This window comes from Thunnus thynnus, chromosome 16 (genome assembly GCF_963924715.1).
Source record: "Thunnus thynnus chromosome 16, fThuThy2.1, whole genome shotgun sequence".
Lineage (NCBI taxonomy): Eukaryota > Metazoa > Chordata > Actinopteri > Scombriformes > Scombridae > Thunnus > Thunnus thynnus.
Genome location: NC_089532.1, coordinates 20,872,976 through 20,897,917, shown reverse-complemented (window position 1 = coordinate 20,897,917; position 24,942 = coordinate 20,872,976). Strand labels below are relative to the sequence as shown.

Here is a 24,942-nt window from a genome sequence, read left to right as displayed (position 1 = left end):
CAATCAGAACTCACCTCATCCAGGACGACCACAGCGTTCTCGGCAGGTACCGGCCGGGGGACAGAGAGGGACGGTCCAGGCAGTGAGACATTGGACAATCGCCTTTTTCTGACACCAGTACAGTTATTTGGGATCTTAAAGGCGCAGCGTTTGTGGTAGTTTAGCCCACATCCTGATGTGATGAAACAGTCACAAAGCAAAGGTGTTAAAATGCTACATATTACAATATATCAACCTGTGAGGTGAAAAAAAAAACATGTTTTCTATTTTGCAAATCAGCCACAAGATGGCTCCACTGATGAATAGGGTTGAATAGGAGAATTTATGACTATGGATGTTTCACTGTTAGATAGATCAGCTATTTAGATGTAATTAATTGTCAGAGGTGACTTCAAATGCAGCCTAATAACATGGAAATGAAAGAGTATTATTCAAATCTGATCCATCACTGACAAAAAAAAAGAGAAAGGCGAGTCGGCGTGCCATAACTCCAGTGGGATCTGAATGTCAAGCATTTCAGTGCCCAGACCAAGTCTTTCTTGTTTGCTTGTATATCTCCCTGATACATTCTTGAGGTCAGAGATGTGGTGTGTTTGTCCATTTGTGCGTGTGTGTGTGTGTGTGTGGATACAGTAGGAGGCAGCCTTGATTCTGACTTATCCCATAGATACAGTAAAAGGTCTCAGGGAAAACAATGACACAGCGGAGCTTTTTAAGATTCAGCAAGGTGTGTGTACGTGCGTCTCACCTTCACATTTAAGCCCCTGCCGAACGAGACCCCATAGCATCTCCCCACAGTAGTCACAGAAGGTGGGGGCCTTGTAAGAGTGGACGTAAAGGGCATGGGGTCTGATCTGGAAGTCTTCAACTGTTGCTTGAGCTAGAAACAATAGACACATGATATAACTAAAACCTGGGAGAAAGAAAACAAATCTGGAAAACAACTTGGCAAAAAAAAAAAAAAACTGAAGGATCAGATGAAAAAAAATGAATGAGAGAAGATGACAAAGGAATCAAAAGAACAAGAACAGAGCAGCCATTTGTCACATGTACTTGGAAACAATTTCATACAGTTTTTAATATCAAACCAATATTGCAGACAATATACAGTCTCACTATGTGCTTGTGTGCTTATGGTGATAAATGAGGAGACGCTGATCTAAAAGAACAGAGAGGAAGATTCTCTCCGTGAGTGCTTCAATGCAAACAAATGTCTTCCTTTATGTGAGCGCTATAGCCATACTGTTGCAGTAGAGGGCGTCAAATCTGCAATGCACTACTTCAATTTCATCATTCCTCCTATCAAAGTGATAGGGCACACCCATTAGACACCAATGAAACAGTGTGATCATCTCATTCCAGTCCATCCTTGTTATTACCTAAGATCCAATTTACTGTGGATATGTATCTCTTCCTGTTTCTCTCTTTTCTCTCTCTGCTGTTTTGTGTCAAACAGACACACTGAGCTCATTGTTGGAAGCAAGAGTTGGTTAATCATGGCTGTGACTCATGAAAGATGTGAAGATGAGTAAGATGCAGAGGTGACTGCTGCCAAACCTGTGTGTGCGACAGAAGCTTCTCCTCTCTCAGAGCCCTTGTTAGCAAAGTTAGCGTGTTTCTCGCTGTTCCTGTGCAATCATTTATATGGCCACAGCGACCAAAAGGGGAATAGTTAATCTTCACCCTCGGGGTTATGCAGCAAAACCTTTTGTGGTGGCGATGGTGATGTCATAATGTGTGTAAGCGTGTGTGTTTTGGTTCATTTCCGTTGAGGTGATTCAACCGAACCCATTTTCTCTTGGACAACTAAGGACATGCTCAGCTGTTGTTGCTGTGATGAGATGCAGGCTTGAACAATAAATATGACATGTGGCAAAAAAAAAAAAAAAAAAAAAAAAAAAAAACATTTCCTTTGCTGAAAATCTGCATATGCTCCACATCAAGACAAGAGAAAACATCCTTCGAGCAAGAAAACAATTTAAGATTTGGAGAATGAGACCAAAAAAAAAACCCTTTCATGTGCCAGAAATCCTCACCAGCAATAAAAAACATCAATTTGATCTGTTAGTTTGATACAGGCAGGACATGGGTCAACATCTGGGTCACTTGGTCAACTAAAGAGCTACAGAAGCAAACTCAAATCTCTTTTTTTTTTTTTGATTCCAAAGTCACTGCACAGGACCACTGTGATGAAATTCTTGCATACATGCGCGACATTCAAAAAAAAAAAAAAAAGAAGAGATCATCTGAGACGACTCAGGCCACATATTTCTCCATTTCAGAGAAATACGATGGCTGGTGGGTGATTTTCGCAGTTTGGGTTTGATTTGAAAGAGAAGACAGAACTCAAGCAGGTCACATGTCGTGGGGCGAACATAGCTCCCTTGGCACAGACACATGAAAGGCGGCATTCATGAGCTTTTTCACACACGTCTGCAAAACAACTGGCCGCTTCTTAGCAGTCGCAGTGTTATGTAATGCTTGTTGTGCTAATTAGCATCAAACAACACCAAACATAAACTTGACGAGTTGTTTTTCGCAGCACTTCTCACGAGCGGAGAGGCTTACATGAATACGCTATCTGTTTGCTTTGAGGCACCCAGTTTTTCCATTTGGAGGCCACAAGTTTCCATTTGACAAAAACAAGTTTGCCATATTTATGACAAACAGAAGGTATTGTAAAATATCAATTTCACACTGCCAGTAGTGGTGAATAAGGAGCTTGTGAAAGCGGGTGGGAATTGAAGGGGGTGAAAAACAGAACAAAGGGACAATCGGTCAAGCCAAACCTCAAACCTCATGGGCCGAGATGGCCTGTGCAGTGTCCGCTGTGTTCAGGGCCGCCCCGCACATCAGAGCGTGTTTACACTCCACGGGTCTACTACAATCACTTACTGCAGGAAAAACAAGCCCTCTTCTTTGAGCCCGGAGCCAAGAAAAAGCCACTTCTGCCTCCCTCTCGCAGCGAGAGAGATATTCAGATCGTCTCTCTCCCACAGCCGCAAAGATCCAACAACAGGTTGGTTGAGGAAAACTGAGCGGATGATGACAGGAGGCAAATTGCGGGGTGGAAAAGGTTCATATTTTTCTCTGAACCAAAGCAAAGGCTTGGGAATGTGGATTTCTCAGCTTGTGTTTCTCAAACAAATATCGAGTGTGTGACATGTAAAGCCCCTCTCATGAGGAAATCCTATCGAGAGTCAGATTAAATAAAAAAAACACAGCCATGTGTTGCAAAAGTTGCAAACGTAGCAAATCTGAGATCTGACTCTTCTATGACGTTTTTTCTTCAGGTATATCTCAGGCTATAAATTGTGTAGCTTCATTGGTGGATCTTACACCTGCAGATGGATTTGCGAGAGGTAGCGTGGATTAGAATGAGAGAAAGCGGGGAGGGAAAGAGAGCAACAAAGACTGACACAAAAGGGGAGCGCAAGACAAACACAGACAGTCAAAAACAAAAAGAAGGAAGTTCTCCAGTCTTTAGTCTACATTCCTCAGTCCTGATGCCTGAAGTATCCTCAGATCCTGAACCTACACAATCATCCCCCCGTCTAAATCCCTGCAAACAATGCTCTCCACCCGAGAGAGAGGGGGAGATATCCAGCACAGGTGGTGTCAGGTGCTTCCCAGTGGAGACAGATGGAGCAGGAGAACAGATTAGAGCAGAACAGATATTCTAAGCCATTTGTTGGTCTCGGGACTGCACAGGAAGCTGATTCATTCATCGCAAGAAATGACAAAGAAAAACCAAACATCTGTTTAGCCGCTACAAAGGTGAGCCATCTGATGGAAACTTTTATGAGGGAGAAACAAAACAAAACAAACATTTATCACAACATAAACCGCAAGCGAGCGAATGGAGCGTCAAGTGATTCACTTGTAGTCATTCACTCGAGGACATAAAGGTTGCGTAAGATTCATACTTCATTCGTGCAGCTACGTTTTAGTGAGCACAGAGGACTCCCTCGCAGCAAGCATCCGACCCACTGAGGTGTGCTTGAACAAGACACAACAGGCTGTCTGTGTTTACTGGAAGGTGTGTCAATAATGACTATGCACAAAAATGTAAAAAAAAAAAAAAGTTTCCTCTAGTTTATTAGTTTTGGACCATTGTTTGGCCTTCAGAACACTTGGTTTATTTTTTCCCTTTTTAGAGTTCTAAAGAAGCATGACCTTAAGACTGTTTGTTTCCACTGAAACAAGCTGAAGTACAGCTGAAACAGAGCTTACTGTATTAACGTTTTTATACAATCTGTGCTGGTTTTTCAACTGACAAAGAGCATTAAAAGATGAAGAAAATAATATAGTGACAAATTGAACATGTTTTAGCTGAGGTAAAAACACTTTTAATTCCATAGATTAGAATTAGCACTTGTGTGCAGCTGAATTCAACATTTAGCAAATAAATATTTCCCAACCATGAGGAGGGACAAAAGGTTATCTGGATATCTAGTTTGAACTTAAAAACACCTAAGACGTTCATTCACATTAAGAGGTACAATCTCTGTGACTGGGTGATTAAAACATTTTGTTCATTCTGTACCTTTGTATCTGCCAAGACCAACAGTTCATGAAGGTCTGTTAAGTCTATGTCTCTCTCTCCTTCACAAAGATGCAAAATAACAATCCATTTAAGTGTTTCTTTCTTTGTGTTTTAACCAATCTGATAGATAAAGAGCCTCAAGGCATCAATCTACAGTTTCGCTGCAGTTTACATACCGGAGAGCACCACCTCAATGAGGTCTCCTTCATGGATGTCTTCTGCTGACGTCAGCCTCTGCAGTATGTTCTCGTCATTTAGGTTGTGGCGGAACAACAGGATCTTGTCGTACATGCCAAAGAAGCCACACTCTGGGAACTGGAGAAAGGTGGAGATACAAGAAGAGTGAAGTTAAGATACTAGTGAATAAATAATGATAGAGGTAATGTGTGAGGTGCAAATCAGACCTAAACTAAATGAGAGTTAGATATAGAGGGAGACAGAGGAAGAGATACAGATCAACCCACCCTTCGTCTAGCTTATATTTCACAACACATTCAATAGTAAACCTCCTGCAAATATACGCAAGCACACACATGCATATCACCTTTTTTTCCTAGTGGTTTACATCACCATCAGCATAGGGAATTAAGTATTTTGAACTCAGTGGCTCAGGAAAGGAGCTCATGAGAAGGCCTCCTTTTCTGCCTTCAGAGGAATCAGAGTATAAAGTAAGAGGAAATACCACTACAAGGGCCCTTCAGTAAAGACTGATACCCATTTTCCCTACTGCAATCAAAATGTGTGTCCCACATTCATTTTCATCAAGTCATTAAGCCCAGGTGCTCTCTTTTAAGCCTGCTTTTGAGCCAACCCTGACTCTATAGTTCACTTTAAAATAACCAAAGCCCCCATTGTTTCCAGTTATGCAGTAATATCTTGATAAAAAGCTGAAATTAAAGGAAAAAATCATCATAAATTATTCCAAACACAGTTGTGCTTGAGTAATATCCATATGTTCTGATGAGTAAAAACAATAGCAAATTTGGATTTTAGTAATAGTTTTACTCAGCTGTCATCATCACTGGTGATGTCTGGACCAAACCAAACCTAGGTCATGCCAGGTCATGAACTGGAGCTGAGAGCACCAATGTTAACTCACGTGATTGAGGAAAGGGGAGGAGAGGAGGGTGGTAGAGGGAGATGGGGGAGAAGGAGGAGGAGGAGGTAAACATCCTGAGAGGAGTAGAGGAGAATCAGCGCACAGGAAGTGCAGCGCCAGTCAATACTGAGTCACTTCCTGTACTGGGGGCAGCTCATAGCGTCTTGGAGGCCAATATTCTTGTCACAAGAGCTACAGGCAAATTATAATAATGACCTTTCCTCTTCCCTCAGATTTTTTCAAAGCTCAAAGAAGAACCCTGTTTCGAGAATCAGAGGAAAGGCTGTTCTCACCGCCTGCACAGCTTAACATCACTTTTGAAAACCTGACAGTGCAGGAAAAAGTAGATCAGCAGTAGATGGATGTTCAGAGCTGTCCCGCATGGTTGGTATTAAAGTGTGAATTCAGGATACTGTAATTTTACACCAAGTTAAGAGCCTAGTCTCGATGCCAAGCAGGCTGGTGCTAGAGGATCCACCAGCTGTTTCCCCATGAACCAGGGTCACACATAATGGGCCATGCAGAACAATGCCACTGTGGCCCAGGAGCACCAGGGTTGGCACAGTGTCTGGGCACGGGACACATAAGACACCTGGAGCCTTCAACTGCCAAGAAACACAGATACAGAGACAGCAAGACAGATTGACGGCCCGGGAAAACATGAGTCGAATCAGATGACTCGTGTGAACAAAGACAGAAGAATGAACTGTCAGATGAAAAAAAAAGAAAAAAGAATTCTACAGAGAATGAAAACTACCGAGGCCTGTTTTCGTCAGCAGAGTGGACTATCCAATGGACAGAGAGACACAACAAAAGTCCTGATCCCCCCGCCCCCAACCTGCACTTCCATCTTTCACTGGAAGACAACAATTTCCCTTCAGGGATCAGTGAAGTACAACATTATAACAAAAACATCACTTCTTGTACAGCAAAGGGTTTTTCCCATGAAAACACTGGACGCCGGGTGCTTGGAATAGCATTCATGACTTGGCTATTGGTTCACTCTAAGCTAAACAACATAGTTTTAAGCATCAATACTGCACAGTGTATATGTGCAATAGCTGCATTGCAAAGGATATAATGTGAGTCATATTGGACCAATCAGTCAGATTATCCTAAGGTAACCAGGACATTGTATCTGGAAAGATGCACTGCTGTCAAGCATTCAAAATGTACTGTAATTGCTCAATACCTTGGGCACCACAAATTATATTAAATTCACCACCAATGCATTGGGGTAGAGGAAGATATTTCACTGGCGGATATATAAAAACCAAAACTATCAGCACTGCTCGATACTACCAGGGGTAATTGTAAAAAAATGTTTTTTAATGTAATTTGGGTCCACTGACCTTTTAAATAAATACGGAAATTCTATTTGAAGCGAGTGAGAGTGTTGAATTACTGCATTTTTTCCAGCTCAAAATTACTCCAATGATTGCTAGAGTGGTTATTTCTAAATGGAGGGACTGAGGTTGTGTAAGGATAAAGCTTATGGTGAAATTATGTATGTCATGTTTTTTAATTACATCAGTACATACATACGTCATTGACTTAAGATCAGTGGTTATCCCTGTCACCTCACAGCAAAAATGTCCTGGGTTTAAGTCAATCACAGGCTTTCCTATTCATATGGGATTTCTCCAAGTGCTCCCGGTTTCCTCTCACAGTCATAACACATGCATGCTACTGTATGCTGGTGACATGTCTGAAATGTACTTTGCTTCTTGCCCAGTGCATGCTGGGAAGGACTCCAGGACAGCTCCCCATGGATGTATCAAGAGAGCTAGACACAGTGCCGTCCCCAGGCCACCACTCTGCCTCGGGTTCAATTTTACCCAGTGGCCACTCATGGTATTGCAGCCAAAAATAAATCTGTGTGCCCCCAAAAAGCATTTTCTCCATAGACCACCATTACAAAAGAGACATCTGTTAAATTGTTCAGGACACCTCAAACTTCAAACAAGGTCAGTAATGACTCTTTCTGTTATGAATTTTCAATCCATGAAAGTATTATATCTGAAAAACTTCCCCAGAGCTTAGAAAATCGATTTTAAAGTTTGTAACATCATCTCTATGTAAAGTCAATGGGCCGAGTAGGAAGACGTGGGTGGGGCCAGCAGGAAAAACACTACTGCACGTATTTAGTGGAAGCAACCACACAAGCTAGAAAACTTTTGGCTTATACACCAGGCGAGCATTTTTTATTTGTGTGAATGGGTGCCATCTTTGGGTTTTATATCCAGTTCCTATAATATGTTCATGAGCCCCCCACAACCCTGAACAGGACAACTGTAGTTCTTTTGAATAAATAATTTCCATTTATGTCACTACAACAACCAGAACCAGCTATTTTAACCAAGGAAGAATGTGTTTGGTAAAAATGTAATTTATTCGAATTTGAAATGGAGATACAATAGCCTGTTACATAGCCTACACAATCACACTGAAACAACTTGCCACATAGTACTAATGCACAGTGGTGCAGACTAGAGGTAAGCCTTCACAAACACTGTCGGCCTGTGGTGTGTTTGTGTTTGTTTACCATTTTTGCCAAATTGAGATATTTAAATTTCAATTTGACATATAGAGACATATCTTTCCTTGTGTCACAAAATTCCACCAGAGCCTATCATCAATTATGTGGCAATATAATCCCTTTATGAAGATGATTTTAACTATATTAAAACTATTGCAAACTGTGAAATCATACACAGTTTGTGAGGGAAAAGTGTGACACAAGGCACGTGCCTGTATAATGGCACATTTCCAACTTACCCCCTCCTTCTGACATACCTACATCCTAAACCCTGTCGCCCTCTGAGGTGATTAATGTTACGTGGCTCAAACCATCACCACCAAAAGCGGGAGGTGGGGCGGGGGGCATCCTTCCTGAGCCGGCTGCGGTGTCACGGTGGGGTTGGAGGGTTTTCCTCCACTCGCCTGACACGCCTGCTCTCAGACCCGCACGCACACACACAAAAATTGCGGTCAATGCCCAAATCTAGCCAGCTGGAGTCACCGCCTCTTGGCACTCTGTGCAACACTTTCCACTGTACAGAAGGGGTCCCATTCCAAAGCAGGAGCATCTGCAGGCCAGTACATAACGGCTGTGAGGGCAGAGGACACTTCTTTTTTCCATGCCTCATTAAAGCAAGAGGAAGCAAGAGGTGCAAGAACAATAGATTTGCAGGTTTAGGACACATTTTAACAGCATGTTGTTCAGATCACAGTTAATTGATGGCTAACCTGTGGGTGCATGCACGCATTAAGCGCCAATAGCACGTGCTTTCTCTTCCCGCATGTAGAAACGAACCGCTCACCTCCACCGTGCTCCTGTACACATATGCACCCTCACACACCATCACCCACACATGCTACTGCATACATCTCCGAAGCCCATAGTGACTAAGCATGTCTTTTGTCATCTTCAAACGTAAATCCATTCAACCAAGCATCCGCGACCACACACGCACACCAAAGACCCCGGCGCGGAGGAGCTGTGTGTGAGGTCCACAAGTCAGGCTGGAAAGACGAGTGGAAAGGGGCTTTGCAGTAGTAAGCTTTTGTTAAACGAACTAATCCGCCATTGATATGCTAAATCCTGTTATAAGGAAAGAGAGTGAGAGGCAGGAGAGAATGAGGAAAGAGGGGAGATGATGGGGGGGCGAGTGGGCCGTGGCGGGACAGATCTGAAATATGGTCTCATTTCATTGCAAGCCAAAAACAAATTACCTCAAGACAGACATGAAAAAAAAATGATCTGGTTTGAATAATCAACTGTGCCATTTGGCATTGAGGAATAATGATGCTTTCTTGCAGAACATAGTAAGACTCAAAATGATAGATTAGGGATATGACTCGTAAATCATAAGTCATCTACGTATATCTAATGATGAATATGACATTAAAACCCGAGCTGTAGGAGAATATTCTGCTGAATTTCTTTGCTATCACCATAAAATAAGCAAGAATAAATAGGTGCACTCAGTCACAGGCTAGCAGTAAGAGTTCTTGTCGGAGTAGAATGGTGCATGACATTAGGTTAGGCATATGTGCGTATGTGCATGTGTGATGTGTTGCAGAGGTGGGTGGCAAAAGGGAAGCGGTGTTGAGAGCGGTGCACAGGCTCTGACAGATGGCCATGTGATTACAGTAAGGAAAAGTATGCTGCTTGACCTCAGGCTGCCTCACACCTTTATTAGTCTGGCAGCAAGCCAGACAGATCTGGAATACGATTACAGTAAAAATGTCCTGCTCGAGTAAGTCTGCATGAGGTTGTACTTACATCTGTAGCTTAGTAAACAATGCTTTTCATAAAAACATCCAAATGTAGTGTTGCTCAACAAATCTGGATTATCTCCCTTTTTAGAAAAGAAGTGGTGCTGACTTATGTCATGTTCACACTAATGCATTTAAAAGAGCATCATTTTCTTGTCAGTTCTGGACTTTTTTCCACAGTTAACAGTGTTTTGGACCACACCAACTACGGAAGCAATTCTTTAAAGTGGACACATTTGAAAATGCCAGAGAGCTTTTCAAAATTCTGTATGATTGTCATGTGACCTCTGGCATTTCATGGCCATGTGATTTGTTTTTCACGACCACGGCTTTGTGGCCCATGTCTTTCTTTGTTATTGCTCTGTAAATAATTAATCTGACACAGAGGAACCACCGCTGTATAAAAGTTGACCTAGAGAAAATTAAGCACAAAAGTTAGTTTAGAAAAGTGCAGAAACACAATGAGGCGTCATTATACAAAACAATAAAATTGCATGAGGGGAACTAACCACATGTGTTCTCTTTTGATGTTTTTTTTTTTTTCTCTAACTCACTTTTCCAATCAAATGGCAGCCCAGGACTTCCAACCTTCCATCAATTTTTTGACATTTGTGGAAATTTTAGCATTTTACTGTTGTTTTGGCATTTCAATCAGACATGTACCTGGAGAAATAAACCTGATAATGCTACAGTGGATGAACTTTAGACATATTTTTGCTTTGACACTAATTTGAATGCGAAGTCCAGCAGGGAAACCGTGGGTGTTGAAGGTAAATGAGCAACCCTCTCACTCTTCTGAGGTGCCCTTGAGCAGGCGCTTATCCCCAGGCTGAAGTCTGGGGTTCTACTGGTCAGCTCCCTGGTGTGAATATGCAGAGGTAAATGAATGTAATTAAATTTTAGACACAGATATGCAACTTCATTACAAAAGCAGAGATTAAAGGATGATCTAACCTCCCTGCTGAGGACAAAACCTAAATATTTTCATCAAGGTACCGGGTTCTTGTGAAACATTTAACCAGAGTCAGGAGGTAGAAAGTCCTTGTTCATTTAGCTTGAGGTGGCAAGATAAAGACTATCACAAGATCAGTATGATACAAGGTGCTTTTATTCACAAGATAAATAAGTCCATTGACTGATAAGCCTGCAATTATTTAACAGCGCTAAGACACAGATCACACTGCCCCAGAGACCCTCCACCAGAAGACACAAGATGTTGATTTCTGTTTGTTTCTGTTATTTAATTGAAGCAAGTCTCTAAGATCACCTTAAAAGGAGACTAATAAGAAGAGAGTTGGGCCAAATTGCACGCATATTAAATAACTCCAAGCATGACTTGATGAGCTTTGATGTACAAGAGATTTAATAGACAAAATGTGCTGAATCAACATGCTCTATAATATGTCATAAAACCATAAGTTCCACTGAGGCGTAGTGAGGGTTTCACAAATAGGAAAACAGTTTTTTAGTGTCAAAACAACGGGGAAACCATTGTTTGACTTTGAGGTGCATGTTAATGCCCACAACAGAGGAAAATATACTTCAATAACTCGTCAAACAAACGCATTGGAAAATCCAATTATCTGCTCACGCGAACCTTGGGGGGAAAGCTGTGTAATTACTTTGAGTCACATCAAACATGATGTGGAAAACTGTGTTAATTTATTAAAGTCAACAGTGGAATTGTATTTGTTTTCATTACATATTATTAATGTAATACCAAGCGAAAGTTTTCCACAGAGCATGGTACGAGAAACACATGCGTGGCGAATTATACAATTACTAGATGTGGGCATCAACAACAGCCAAATAATTCATTCGTCACTTGGAGTGATGCATCAAAAGAGGGTATACTGGAAACACTCCGGTTTTCCACGCTCTTATTCAACATGAAGTGTTTTTGGTCCTCCATTAACAGTTTCCATATAATTTGGGCGCATGATTTCTAAATAATTGATTTTGATGGTGCAGATGTGTTCGCTGCACTGTAGGTATGAAGCAAACTCAACATAAACATTAAATCTACACAGACTTGGGCAAAAAAAAAAAATCCCATTCAATCTTTTGAAAGACTTTAACATTAATATTATTACTAGCTGAAGGAGGGAATGTTACAAGCTTAAACAAGCTGCCTAGAAACAGCAGTGAGCAGAAAATCTTATAAAGTGTCTTCATGTGCTACCATAAGCACAACAATTGTTCAGCGAAAGTGAACAAACTGACACGTTGCCACATTGCCACTTAACCTTTTGCGACCTTTAAGTGATGACTCAAAAATGCTGTTTCTAGTTGTGCGATGTCACATGCAAAAGAAGCAAGTAAAGTTATGTTGGAATGAAAATGATTGCTAATAAGCAAAATACACCTTCACTTCCACAAGCTCACTGTGCCGTTTACATTAACACATGCAAAAGAAAGGTATTGAAATGCATTATGAAGGTATGGAGTCTCTGGTCTCAAATTACAAACGTTTGTCCTACTTAATGAGAAGAATTAGTACATTTTGATTTGAGAGTTTTAAATACAATATTCTTTTTTTTAAAATATATATGACATAAACTACCATTACTGAGTTGTAACCATGATATGTACTGAGTGGGACATTTTACAGTTGAAAAATAAACTTGTCAGTTCTCTCTGGGGGACAATCTATGTACTGGAGACACTGTTTCTAAATGACCTCAAATATATATTTGGCATTCTGTACTTCAATTTCTTATTGCTTATAAATGTACTCCAATATACCCGTGATAGGCTCATACTGGCGCAGGCTCTTATTTTAATGAACTCATCCTTGAAGAACCTGAAGACAGATTGATTCAACTGCGAAAGGGGAAAAGTTTATAAAACAGCTTGGTGGTGCAGGGGTGACATCATCTACCACACCATCCTCTGCTCTATTCATTTAGCAAATCAATTTTGCAAAGTGTTACACACTGTATATTATACTGTAGATCTACTGACCACAGCCCCATGGTGAGTCAAGCAACTCCTTGGAACATTCTACAGAAAGAAAGCCTGAGAAGCATGTGCTTCATTTCAATGGTACATTACATAAAACGATTTGCTCCTCTGTTTGCAGACACAGGCCAAGAAAAACACACTACAGCTGGAGGCAGAAAGAGCAAGAGGAGGAGGTTGGGGGGGTGACGAGGTACTAGCATTCATATGGCTTCTTGTGTGCACTTGCAGGATCTAGCAAACTCATCCCATCCGTCTCCGCAATGTACACAAATTCAAACAACAGTGCGTCCTCCTCCGAAAGTCAAGTCAGCTTTTTTTTCCACTGCAAAAGGAGGACAGAAACTCCACTATGGGTAACCAACTGAAGCAGCCACATGCAGAGGGCCCGCAGCGGAAAGGAAACTCATGTGGTGGGAGAGCGGCAAGAGAAGCGGTGACTTTCTCACTCTACGGGCTGACTAACTTGTTTCCCTTCCATGTGGCAGAATATGGCTCATGGTTCATTCATAGGTTTTAAACTGCATGAGGCTGTATCATCGTGGAACACATTTGGTATGTGTTTGGTATCTTCAAAACAATCAATCCAGTCTGAATGACACCTGATGCCACGCAACGCTCAAAACTTTCAACCAAGCGTGGAATAAAGCTTTGCTTGAAATATATCTGGCACTACAGTCAATTTCAATGTGCATGACGCTGTAAAAATGCACTTTCAAAACTGTGACACACACCGCGCAAAGCTTAAACTCTTCATCACCACTCAGCTGTAACTGTCCCTGCTTTATTCAGACGACGAGCAACATTCTGCTGCTTTGTGTCGACAAGTGTCAGCATAACAACAAAGCAACCTTTGACCAAAATTCTCAGGGCGCGACACCACTTCTCACCTCGTGTCTTTTTCTTTTTCTGTGTTTCAGAGAAGTGTGAACAGCTATGCCGCATGGCTCAGGCATAGCTGACTGGAAGAAATGCAGGGGTCTGAAATATGATCATGAGCAATTAATTCACCGTTACTGTAACTGAGAGCTGTGTATGTGTGTGCTTGTACCCAATGTGAACTTGTGTGTGTGTGTGTGTGTGTGTGTGTGAATCTACATTTCGGGTGCAGACAAGGTGGAATCACCACTCTAACCACTGAGCTTAGGCACGGGGCCTTGTGCAGACCACAGAGTGTGCTTGTCGTAGTAGGAGGCTCTACACCTGTCATCCTAGCCCTCCTTCAATCATCAGGAGATTCTAACAAAGCTATACCGCTTACCCAATTTACATCAGCCACAAAAGCTGATGGTTTTGTGCCAAATCTCTTTCTGGTTTCACAAAACGTCGCTGTGTAGCTCTCCAAGGAAAATCCTGCGATTATTTCACCCAGCTTTTGATTATTTGAATCCAGGGAAACAATACTCTTCTGTGGTAATTTGGCCTCAAGTGCAAAAGCGCTTAAGTGGAGTGCAGATAATGGCGATGAGGTCACCGTTTGGTTACTAGCCACTGTATCCCCAGTGAGACCCAGGTGGCTTAATAGCACCATCCTTTACATACATGTCTCATCTCACTACCATGACTGTGTCCTGAACATATGTGGGTGATGCTTGCATGCATTTATGTATGTAGAAGTGTGTGTGTGCATGAGTATTGCATGCATTAACAGTGTCCAGAGGCCAGGCAGAGAAGAGGAAGGCTGAGTCACAGGATCTAAGGCCTCTCAGGAAGAGAGCAGTGTGATCTAAGACATGCTTGGCTAGGCCCCCGCACACTACTGATGAGTTATAGCCCTGCTGCGATCCTCCGCCAGCGCCTCCGCCTCAGAGATATACTGCAGTACACACTCCATCTCCCCCTCTCTGGCCTGGAGTAGCAAGGGGACAGCCGCCAGATTCACCTCCACGCGGGGCAAATAAACAGGTGAACCTGGGGGAATTTATGCAAGTATGAGATTGATGGCGACTGCACTTTCTCTTGCTCTGGTGGAGCAGAAGGTCATAAGGTGCGAGGTAATAGCAGGATGTAGGAACCCGCTGCTGTTGCTCAACAGAAACATTAATAATTGCTGTGGGCTCTGTGTTACAGAAAGTGGGTAGGGATTAGCTGCTTGAGGTTTTCTTTATTTATGATTAATAATGAGCACTTACTTTAACAGACGTTCTTTTGTTGAATTAGTAGTTGCACAGAAATACATTTGTGCTTCGACTAAACTAAACTAAACACTCCAGCAGTCCAGCCAAATTCCAACACTCAAGTTGTCACCTTCCTCAAAACACAGACACCAAAAAGGCAATTTCTCTGAACATTTAAACACACAGACAAGAATAATAGCAAGTGCAGTGTAGGGAAAAGCCATTTGAGCGCAGGCACACAGACTGAACAGGCTGTGCTGCTCCGCCGACCACAGCAGATTGGAGAGCAGGAGCTGAGAGAATATGGAAACAGGGAGCGGCTCTGAGGGGAACTAACCGAACAGCGAGTGCGGCTGAAGAAAGAGACACAGTGACAAAAGGACTCATGCAGAGTGGCTGACTGCTTCCCTTAGGTTTAAAAATGGCCAGACGAGCCAATCAGACAAAAGTAGAATTGTAATACAACTACTTTTCTTTCCATTTGGCCTGTGGTGCTTTTCATTAGGGCAAATGTTGCTCATTAAAAGCATTTCTTAAGACCTTTTACCTTCATAACACAGTAGGTTTCTTATTGTATTCTTGTTGTATCAACTTGTAATTGCACTTCCCCTGCCACCTTCCTATCAGTTTGACAGATCACTTGCTTTACTGAAAGACAGGAAAGGCAAACGGCGCTGAGAAAACAACACAGAATAAGACATTCTGCATGCTGCTGCTGCTACATGGATCGATACAGCCACACTAATATAACTGCGTATCTACAGAAGTGACAGTGTGGTCTTCACACTTAAAGCATTTTTGGCACATGGTGTTTTGTTTACGAGTTGAGATGGGTGGTTCTTTAGTTCAGAAAATGGACGGAAGTGATACAGATTAAATAAGAAAGGGTTAATATCTTAAAAGAGGCAGTGTCCTTGTCACCACACAAAGTTCAACCCCCCCCTCCTTCTTTAGCATTTGTTATGGTTGAAGTCCTCCAAATGTGCTGAGGTTGTCAGTAGTAAAGGTAAAGCTCCAGTCTAAGGAGAGGAAAAACTCAAGCTGTTAATGAGTAAATTAATAAAGGAAATGAGATATCCTCTTTCAGTGAACTGTGTTATGCCACCATTACAAATTTATGAATGGATGTTAGTGGAGTCTGTCAGGAGGTACGCCTAAATCACTACAGGTGGTTGGCTTCACAAGGACAAAGTCACCAGGATTCCTGAGTTCAACATTACTGCTGCCTACTACATCAAAATAATCACAATCAAAACCCATTCAGCCAGTATTAACGGAGAGATTGAATTGATGTGAGATAATCTCCCACCACTGGCTAAAGTCAAGTATGGTGAAGGGCATTCGGGAGGCCTAGAGGAGAAGCAAATCCAAAGCAAAGCCACGCTTGGTGGCAGGAGCGGCCTTTTATAGATGGTTTTGGCACCGACTGAACGGCAGGACATCAGCCGTTCGGTGGCCACAACCCCCTCTGTGGCCCATGCGAGGCCTGCCCACAGGGCTGTCCCAGCCTCCCCTGCCCCCTTTTCCCTAGAGAGGGCCACTCTTCTCCACTCTGTCATTCCCTGACTCTTGCGGCTGGGCTCTGTGTTCTGCCATGCCACTTTACATTTAAAGGAGAACGAGGCGGCAGAAATGTGCACTGCAGATGGTAGAAATTACTTAGCTCACTTAACTTCAGAGATTTTTTTTCTCCTTTTTCTTCTCTCTCTCTCCCTTTTCCACAAATTACTCCAAGACTAGGGAAATTGATAGATACCTTGTGCATGTAGGCTTTAGAGTTGTACATGGAAGACTTTTGTTTTTTTTTCAGATATCCCAATTGTGATATCAGTTTAGTCAACTCCATGGCTTTGGAATACATCAGTCTGTCTACAAACTGAAAACCATCTAAGCTGGAAAAAGGCGACTGTAACAGTGTATTCGCAATACCAACACTGAATACTTTGACTCAGGGGTGACCTGTTTTTTCTTGAGAGGGAGCTGAATGTGCTTTCCAGGAAACGTCTGGCCCCATGTATATCACACATAAAGCCCTGTGCTGTTGGGACGTCCTCTGGGGTGAAATATGGCTGCCAGCTCCATAGGAACATGCAGATGTGGGCTTATACTGTCGAAGGGAGGGAGGGAGGGCGGGAGGGAGATGGTGGTGATTTATTTCCCGTGTGTTTCAGTTAGTTTTGGTCGATGTGAACTGCAGTCTCTCCATTTTCCATCTGCAACCTTCCCTCTTGCTATTTTCTCTTCTCATATTCTTCTCTTTTTTAAGTTTTCTCTAGCTCCTTTCTATACTTTCTATACTATGGTTATGACAAACCTCAACCTTCTAGTGGGCCTACTACACAAAGGTCTTAGGTGAGAATCCTGTAGTCACATATTGATTCTATACTCCAAAAGCTACATCTTCTGATCTAAATTGGACACACTAAACATTGCTAAATAGCACATGAAGGCAGATAAACATATTGTCCATTACAACACCATCATGAAAGAATAAAAATGCAAACCAAAAGAAAGCCTTCTCAACTGCTGCAACTCAATCTAATTATTCTTGAAAAAGGAATGTTGAGCCGATCTTGTTTTCTCTGCCAAGTGTTACCTTGCATCATGCAAGTGATATTACTCAAAGGTTTAGAACAATCCAAATCCTTTTGTTTTTACAATACTCTGCCATTTTACCGTGCGTTGTCCAACGTAGCCTGCTTCTGACTCAAAAAGGCCTTTGTCTCGCTAATTACAGAGGCAGCTGTACAACCCTCAACCAGAGACTGGGAGTTAAAGGACTGACAAAACCAGTGGGGAAACCTGTGGCTGAGGCAGCTGCCTTTCACAGCATTTCCAGCTGGAGTGAAAACGCAGTAACATCCTAAGGAAAAGCGCTAAAATTAAAGTATTCATAAAACTAACATTTGAGGCAATGGTTTAATGTTTTTTTTCCATTACCTATGCCAAAATAACTTCAAATTTCCTTCCTCCTGCTAAGCTTTATCATCCCCTTTGATAGCAAGACACGCTTTTAACGTATGCCAAGCTACACTGTAAATTCTCCGTTTATATCGAACATGTTTGCAGCCAACATTCACCAGAAAGCATCTCCACTGAAAATTAAATTGCACCTTTGAAAGATATTAAATATAGTCCCATAAAGACTTAAAACTAAACTGTGTGGATCACACACTCACCATTACAGCATCCATCAAAATCTGTCTGATGGTCAGTACTACCAAAGCAAGTGTTTAGCTTCAAATATTTCAGTTTCCTAGCAGTCTAATCCCACCCATCCCGAGCAGCATCACATCATCCTCCAAAAATGCCTGGGTGAAGAGGAATGTTCTGTAGCTGGCTGGCTGTCCGGGCTGACCAGCTGGCTAGCTGGGAGTCATTCTCAAGGAGTCGTGAACTTTTGTCCCGCCACTGCTCCCTTGCTGGCTGCACGAGAGGACTTGGGCGACACCAAACAGGAAACGCTCAACAAGTGGAAGCTATGGATGTTTATCTCGCACCATTCATCAAGACCCAAAAACCAGACAGAGAAGTCAGGACCCGACAAGTGAAACAAGGCTAACCCGACATGGAGTTACATGTAGCCACTGTAGGGGCCATCAACGGGCCATCGCGGGTTAGATCTGGGCTGGATGGTAACCCACTGGGAGGGTTTCAACCACCCACTGGCTGGCTCCCTTTATCCTTTCTCACAGTCCTCGAGGAGCCTGGCTTAGAGTTGATACCTTTGTGCCAAGTGGTGACACTAAAACAGTCATATTTTAAAGTATTCACTAGATTGCAGTAGAAGTAACCACAATAGCTGCTTTAAGAGACTGAAACTGAGCCTATCAGGATCAGGTTGCCCTGGACTAAGGTTGACCTTAACCACTGAAGTTGGTAAATGTGGTCCAAACCACTACTATCAAAACCAGCTATAGATCAGCACAGAGAACAGAGAAAAGGCAAATCTATTCTGTGGATGCTTGCCAAGTCATGTGGTTGAGTCGTTAGCAGGAAGAGGAATGAGCCGTACGAAATCTATACAATACACAGCTATTATAACAGGCTGCATGACTCCCCGTCAAACAATGAGACTTATTCAAAACTAAAGGGTTCAGGAAAGATATGAAATATCAACCTTGAAGCCATGACACATTATACACAGTAAAAGAGAGCACATGAAAACATCTGGAAATTCCACAGCTGTCCAACCACATCCAGAGTACATCTGCTATAGCATAAGGGCTTGTATGCATGGCTTGTAACAGTAATTTCTCTGCGAGTAACAAGCATCCTCAACACAAAGGCTCACTGAAAATTGGAAAAGAGCTAGTTTGTCATGATGTGGCTGCCTATTACCTACCAAGAAAACTTAAGATTGATGAACAGTGTCACATCTCTTATAGTTTGGCAAGCCAGAGAAGGAACAGGCTCCAAAAGTAAACTAAGAACAAAACTAAAAATGAACATTTGTACAGCAAAGCGGAGCAACCTCTTCACCAGAAAACCATCTATTTGTCCTTAAGCTATGGTCACAAGCTTTGAGAAGATACTGAAAGAATGAGATTGCAAGTATAGGGAGCCAAAATAAGGTTCCTGTGTAGAATAGCACTCTCAGCAATGGAGTCCAACAGGCCAGCGAGAGGGGTTGAGGTAGTTCGGCTGTGTACTGGAAGAAACCCAGAGCACAGACAAGACATAGTGGAGGCACTACATATTCCAGCATGCTTGAAAGCACTTTGGGATCACATAAAAAAGCTAAAGGAGCGCTGCTGAGGAAAGTGTATTTGGGCTGCTGTTTTTGCCTTGCTGGCACAGTGACTCAGACACATATTATCAACAGGAAGATGAACAACCTGCTCAGCCACTGTAATACGAGGTTGAAGACTAACAAGATGTCAAAATGGTTGAACAGTATTTGTTGTCAAAATACTATGTAGGGCAACGATTAGTCAATGAATCAATTAGCCGATCGACAGAAAATTAACTGTCAACTATTTTGATTGTTATTGATTTTGAGTAATTTTTTAAGAATGTCCAAATTCCCTTATTCCAGCTTCTTAAATATGAATATATACTGGTTTCTTTAGTCTTGCATTATAGTAAATGATTATCTTTGGGTTGTGGACTGCTGGTCAGGACAAAAGAAGACATTTGAGGACATCACCTTGGGCTTTGGGAGACAGTGATTGACATTTTCACTATTTACTGACATTTTATAGACCAAATGACTAATCAATTAATCTAAAATGAAAATAATCATTACTTGCAATCCTAAAAATGTGCATGATATAGCCATACATCTAAATCCCATTCTGAAAGTTCACAACAGCTGACACAGCAGAAAATGTAACACTGAATGGACAGATTTAAGTCTGGATAAGCATCCATGTTTGTTGCATGGCTGAGCGGTGAGTCACCGAGTGAAACAGGCCAACTCACAGCGGAGGAAACAGCAGCACGAAGGGGGGAATACACTTCCATCCAGACTCCATCTCCATGCAGATATTACCACATGAAGTCTAAAGCTCTTTCCTGTCTCGCCTCTGCTGACAGACACCTGAGGTTGTGCTGACCGGAGAGTTCCTGGGACGACTGTCAACGGCTAAGCTAGGGTCAGAGATCCTCAGCTGGAAAATTTGGCCCGGATGAGCAGACTTTGTAAAAGGCTCACCATTGTCATGCATATTTTAGAACAAGAAGTGAGGCAGGGATGGACTGGAGCGCACTGGGCCTACAGTCATATTTTCCATTGATATCGAAGCCATATGGCTCGATTTCATGAAATAGCTGAGGCAGTACACTGCATTTGGCAGTGTTTAACAGAAGAAATGCACAATAATGTGGATGAACGGGCTGGATATGTTCTGTGGTGATGATGTACAGTATATTATGATGAAAAGGATGTACAGTATGTTCAGCAGTATGTTTATAGCCTTATAAAAAGGAGTTCCCATGACTGTTGGCCATAAATTAGATCATTTCCTGGCATATCTCATTAGAGTGCATGGCATCTTTAGATGAATGCATGTGATATGAAGTGATACGATAAAATTGCACTAAAGCAATATGTGATCCTGATGTCATATTGGCAGATTATCAGCAACTGTGCACTATGAATGCACTGCACTGATTTTCTTTAAGGGATTTTCTTCAAAGCATCATATTTCCCACCCTTTTCCTGTTACAGATTTTTGCAACTATGCCAATATGTTACAGGATCCATGTAAATATGCGCAGTGATGAGATTTTCTGCTCTGCGGACCAGAACTGTTCATAACTAGCTAGTGAGAATCAGCAGACCTCGTAAAGAACAACAACATTACCCTGCTCCTCTGGAATGTCAACTTGGACAACATGAAACCAAAGGACACAGACTCAATACAGATAGCTCCTTCACTATCTTCCACTGTGCTCAACACAAGTTTGTCCCTCGTTCATTTTTCCTTATTTTGATTAAAAACCACCACCGTCATCATCATCATCATCTCAAACACTAATATAGCTCTGACCGACCCAAATGTTCAGATCCTAGTGGCTGATGAAAGTGCTCTGTTTAATCACCCTCCTTTTATTTAGTCAATGATAATTACAGACACAAATGGAGTAATCATCATTATACACAAGAGGTTAAAAAACAGCGATGTGTGGATGCACAGCCATTTCATTATTCCAACAGGCTTTGCACACCATTAATCCCACACAACTGCTGCATGAAGTACACATGCATGGGCTCAAAGAAGACAATCGCAAAATAACCAAGTAAGAGGTTCAGGGCACTGATGTGTTATAAGTCTCTTATAAATACTGTGTATTTAAAAGTTAAATAATTATACATGTTATCAACTTTGAACTTCAATTTGCAGTACTTATTGTATTACTTACTAAGCAAATGTACTAGTTTAACACTGCAGATCATGTGAAAGACTTTTTTGATCTTATTTGGCATTTGTAGTAGTTTACTGAACATGTTTATATATCCCAGACAGACAAAAACACTTCATATAAAAGGCGTATCATCTGTGGTGTTATATCTTTACAATGCTTATTATCATATGGGGCCAATTCAAATGAAAAACAAAAATTGGAATGTTTTGCCCTCATTCTTATTTTGCATGTTATAATCAGGCACACACACGCTCATATTGTCTTACACAACCAAATATGAGATGGCGAATGATGTTAAATATTGCAGCCTATAGTTGCATTTAAAGTCACTTCTTGTGCTGAGGTTACACTCCAGTTACATTACAACCCATTACCAATGTCATGAAAAATAAAGAATATCCAGCTCCTCTTTGGGTATAACTTCAGGCAGAGCAAAACCACAGAGTAGTTCTGTATGTGTGTATGAGCTTGTATGCGTGCACTTGCATCATGCAAGTCCAGCAACGTTACACCACAATGTAAATAACTGGCACCGCTACGCTGTGCCCTGTAACTGAAGGAGCATCGCTGCTGTTGTGAGCATGCTTCTGCGGTGTTTGACTCATTTTGGGGCACAAGGCCCAGATGTCTGCTTTGGAAAACAAAACCTAAACAGATGAATATGGTAGGAGATGGCAAAACATTTGGTGCATCATGTTGGCCCGTCAGAATGACTGCTTCAGTTTGAAAGCGAGCTAATTGTAGTGGGTAGAGAAAAATGTTTGATGAGGGATGTCCTATGTAACTGAAAACAGAGTGTGATTTTGAGATGTGATGAGATCCTTACCTTCTGGTCCACTATGGAGCACACCAGGTCCTTGACAGCAGACAGCGACAGATCACTGGCCTCCAGGTTGACCGTCTCTCTGGTCAGTCCGATCTGCAGCAGGAAGGACACCCCATGGAAGGAGCTGCGGGAGTTGGTGGGGCTGGGAGCGCTGTGACTACCGTTGGACAGTCTCGTGTAGAGCGGTCCGGGCGGGCTCGGTGACGGGGACGGGGCGGACGGCAAGGATGGGTGGTGCGGATGGAGAGAGTGGAGGAAGGCTCGAGGTAAGGATGGGGGAGGGGAGGCAGACATTGGGTTTCTTCCAATGGCGACGTGAAATGCTGAATAGTGGAGGGTTCAGTGAAGGAGGTGGATAGGCTTTTGATAGGGAAAATCTTTGGTCCTCATCAGTGAGTCAGCACTGTATGTCTTTTTTTTATGAGTGTGACATTGTTTCTCACAAATTATGAGGGTAACAGCCTATCCGCCCACCTGAGCTCACGCACCACATTCACTAGACGGGCAGGTGATGGAGAAAAAGTCTCTGAACAATCCGCAGGCTTCTGCAGTGAAATCACTGCAGCAAACTTCATATCCTGGAGTGGTGATCCTTATCCTTACTGAAGTCAGTAATCCACTCTGACCACAGGAAGCCTGTCACCACAAACATACACACACAGAGACAAACACACACAGTGCTATATTTATAATGAAAAAAACATTCTCCTATCTGAATACAGTAAAGAAAAGTAAAGGATTGATGCACATTAGAAGCTCTCATCCCGGCTGTATGAACGTGCCAGCTCCTTTTCTTCATTTCATGGACACTCTTTGGTTGAATTCATTTAGAAAGACATTTTCCAGCCAATCTGCCTTTTCAATTACAGCTCTCATTTCACTGCCGCTACCACACTAACATCACAGAGACACATGCTCATCTTTTTTTTTTTTTAAATGAAGACCACAAAATCTTTGCCTTTGCTTAAAACAGATTCTTAAATCATGAAATTATGCTTCAGGTAGGTTATTTATATTGTTGTTTGTATTGTTTTCATGTTGCTTTCCGTTGTTTTGGTTGTGAGTGTTTCCCAAGGTTAGCTTATATTGCGTGTAGCTGTAAATGGAGCGTGCTAAATTAGCAACAACTTAAACTTTTAGGTGAAGTGTCATAGGTTTAAACATTAACATCGCCTGTTTGTTTTTTTTTTCAACTTTTTGGTGAACTTAAGAAGTTTTTTTTTCTCTCAAACACAAATGGGCCTTGATGCTAGTGTGCAGGACGATGAAATTATACCTCACGAGGACACGTAAAAGTTGATAAAGCATATCATTTCTGGGTTTACAAGAATTCAAACTCCACAAACATCTGGAACAGAGGCTTCTGAACATCTGCACCCCTCCCACTTTCGACTGGCTTGCTGGCAGAACACAACCCCGAGTCGAGACTCGAGAATGCCAGCAAAACAAGTTATACAAGCCGTGAATTTGCACATTCACGGGAGACTTTGTTGCAGTTGAACTGTCTCGTCACGTAAAGCTCGTTAAAAAAGAACAAACGTCGCCTTTGAATGTTTCAGAAATGATACTTTACCTTCACAGTCAGCGAAGGGCGCATTTCTTTCCATTGTGAGTGGACTGAAGAAACTTTGTAACTCCATCAACTGAGGAAAGCGGAGTCTCAAGTTTATTATTCTGCACTTTTCTCAAGTCTCAAACAAAAGCGCAGCGTCGTAGCCTACGTAGAATAAATACCAACATTACTTTTACTTACAGGCGCGCTGAGACTAACCGAGCCGTCCATTTATTTTCTCTTTATCTTTTATTCCAGATTGTAAATTCATGCGCATCTTATTATCCTTCCAGCTGTGACTACTCCCCCTGCTTGACGAGAAAAAGAGCAGCGACCGTCGTTGGGGCTTGGAGTCTTTCTATTATCTCCGCATAACTGACTTTCCATGTGTGGGGAGGAAAACTTGAACTACAGCCCTGTAAAGCAATGGCGCCTCCGATGGAGTTCTAACCAATGCGCATGTGCATTTCTTTTCCGTTATTTCAACTTGGCCATGCCAAGAAGAAAAAAAAAAAACTTCTACACAACCCGGATCGGTTTGTGGCACAGTTTTCCAAAGTAGAGTACAGGAGTCCTCAGGGGCCCTTAAAGGGGCTTCAGGATGCCCCCAGCAAAATGAGGAGTGGATTGATTTCACTTTGTTTTAACAAATAGACATAAAAGAAAGTATAAGATTTCTGTTCATAGCTC

General features: G+C 42.1%; 1 protein-coding gene across 5 annotated transcripts in view; it reads right to left on the bottom strand.

Annotated features, from left to right (window-relative positions):
- prkd3 (protein kinase D3) overlaps window positions 1–24,690 on the bottom strand; it is a 37,745-nt gene extending 13,055 nt beyond the window's left edge. For 3 of the 5 annotated variants that reach the window (XM_067613662.1, XM_067613667.1, XM_067613666.1), the window contains exons 1-5: window positions 24,274–24,690; window positions 22,701–23,336; window positions 4,723–4,861; window positions 749–880; window positions 15–172 (exon numbers count right to left, since the gene is read on the bottom strand). In XM_067613662.1, the coding sequence (XP_067469763.1) occupies window positions 15–172; window positions 749–880; window positions 4,723–4,861; window positions 22,701–22,994 (723 nt within the window). In that variant the 5' untranslated portion in view covers window positions 22,995–23,336; window positions 24,274–24,690. The remainder of the gene's footprint in view (window positions 1–14; window positions 173–748; window positions 881–4,722; window positions 4,862–22,700; window positions 23,337–24,273) is intronic. The other 2 variants (XM_067613663.1, XM_067613664.1) reach the window with 2 other exon arrangements.
- Between the last annotated feature and the right edge of the window lie 252 nt (window positions 24,691–24,942).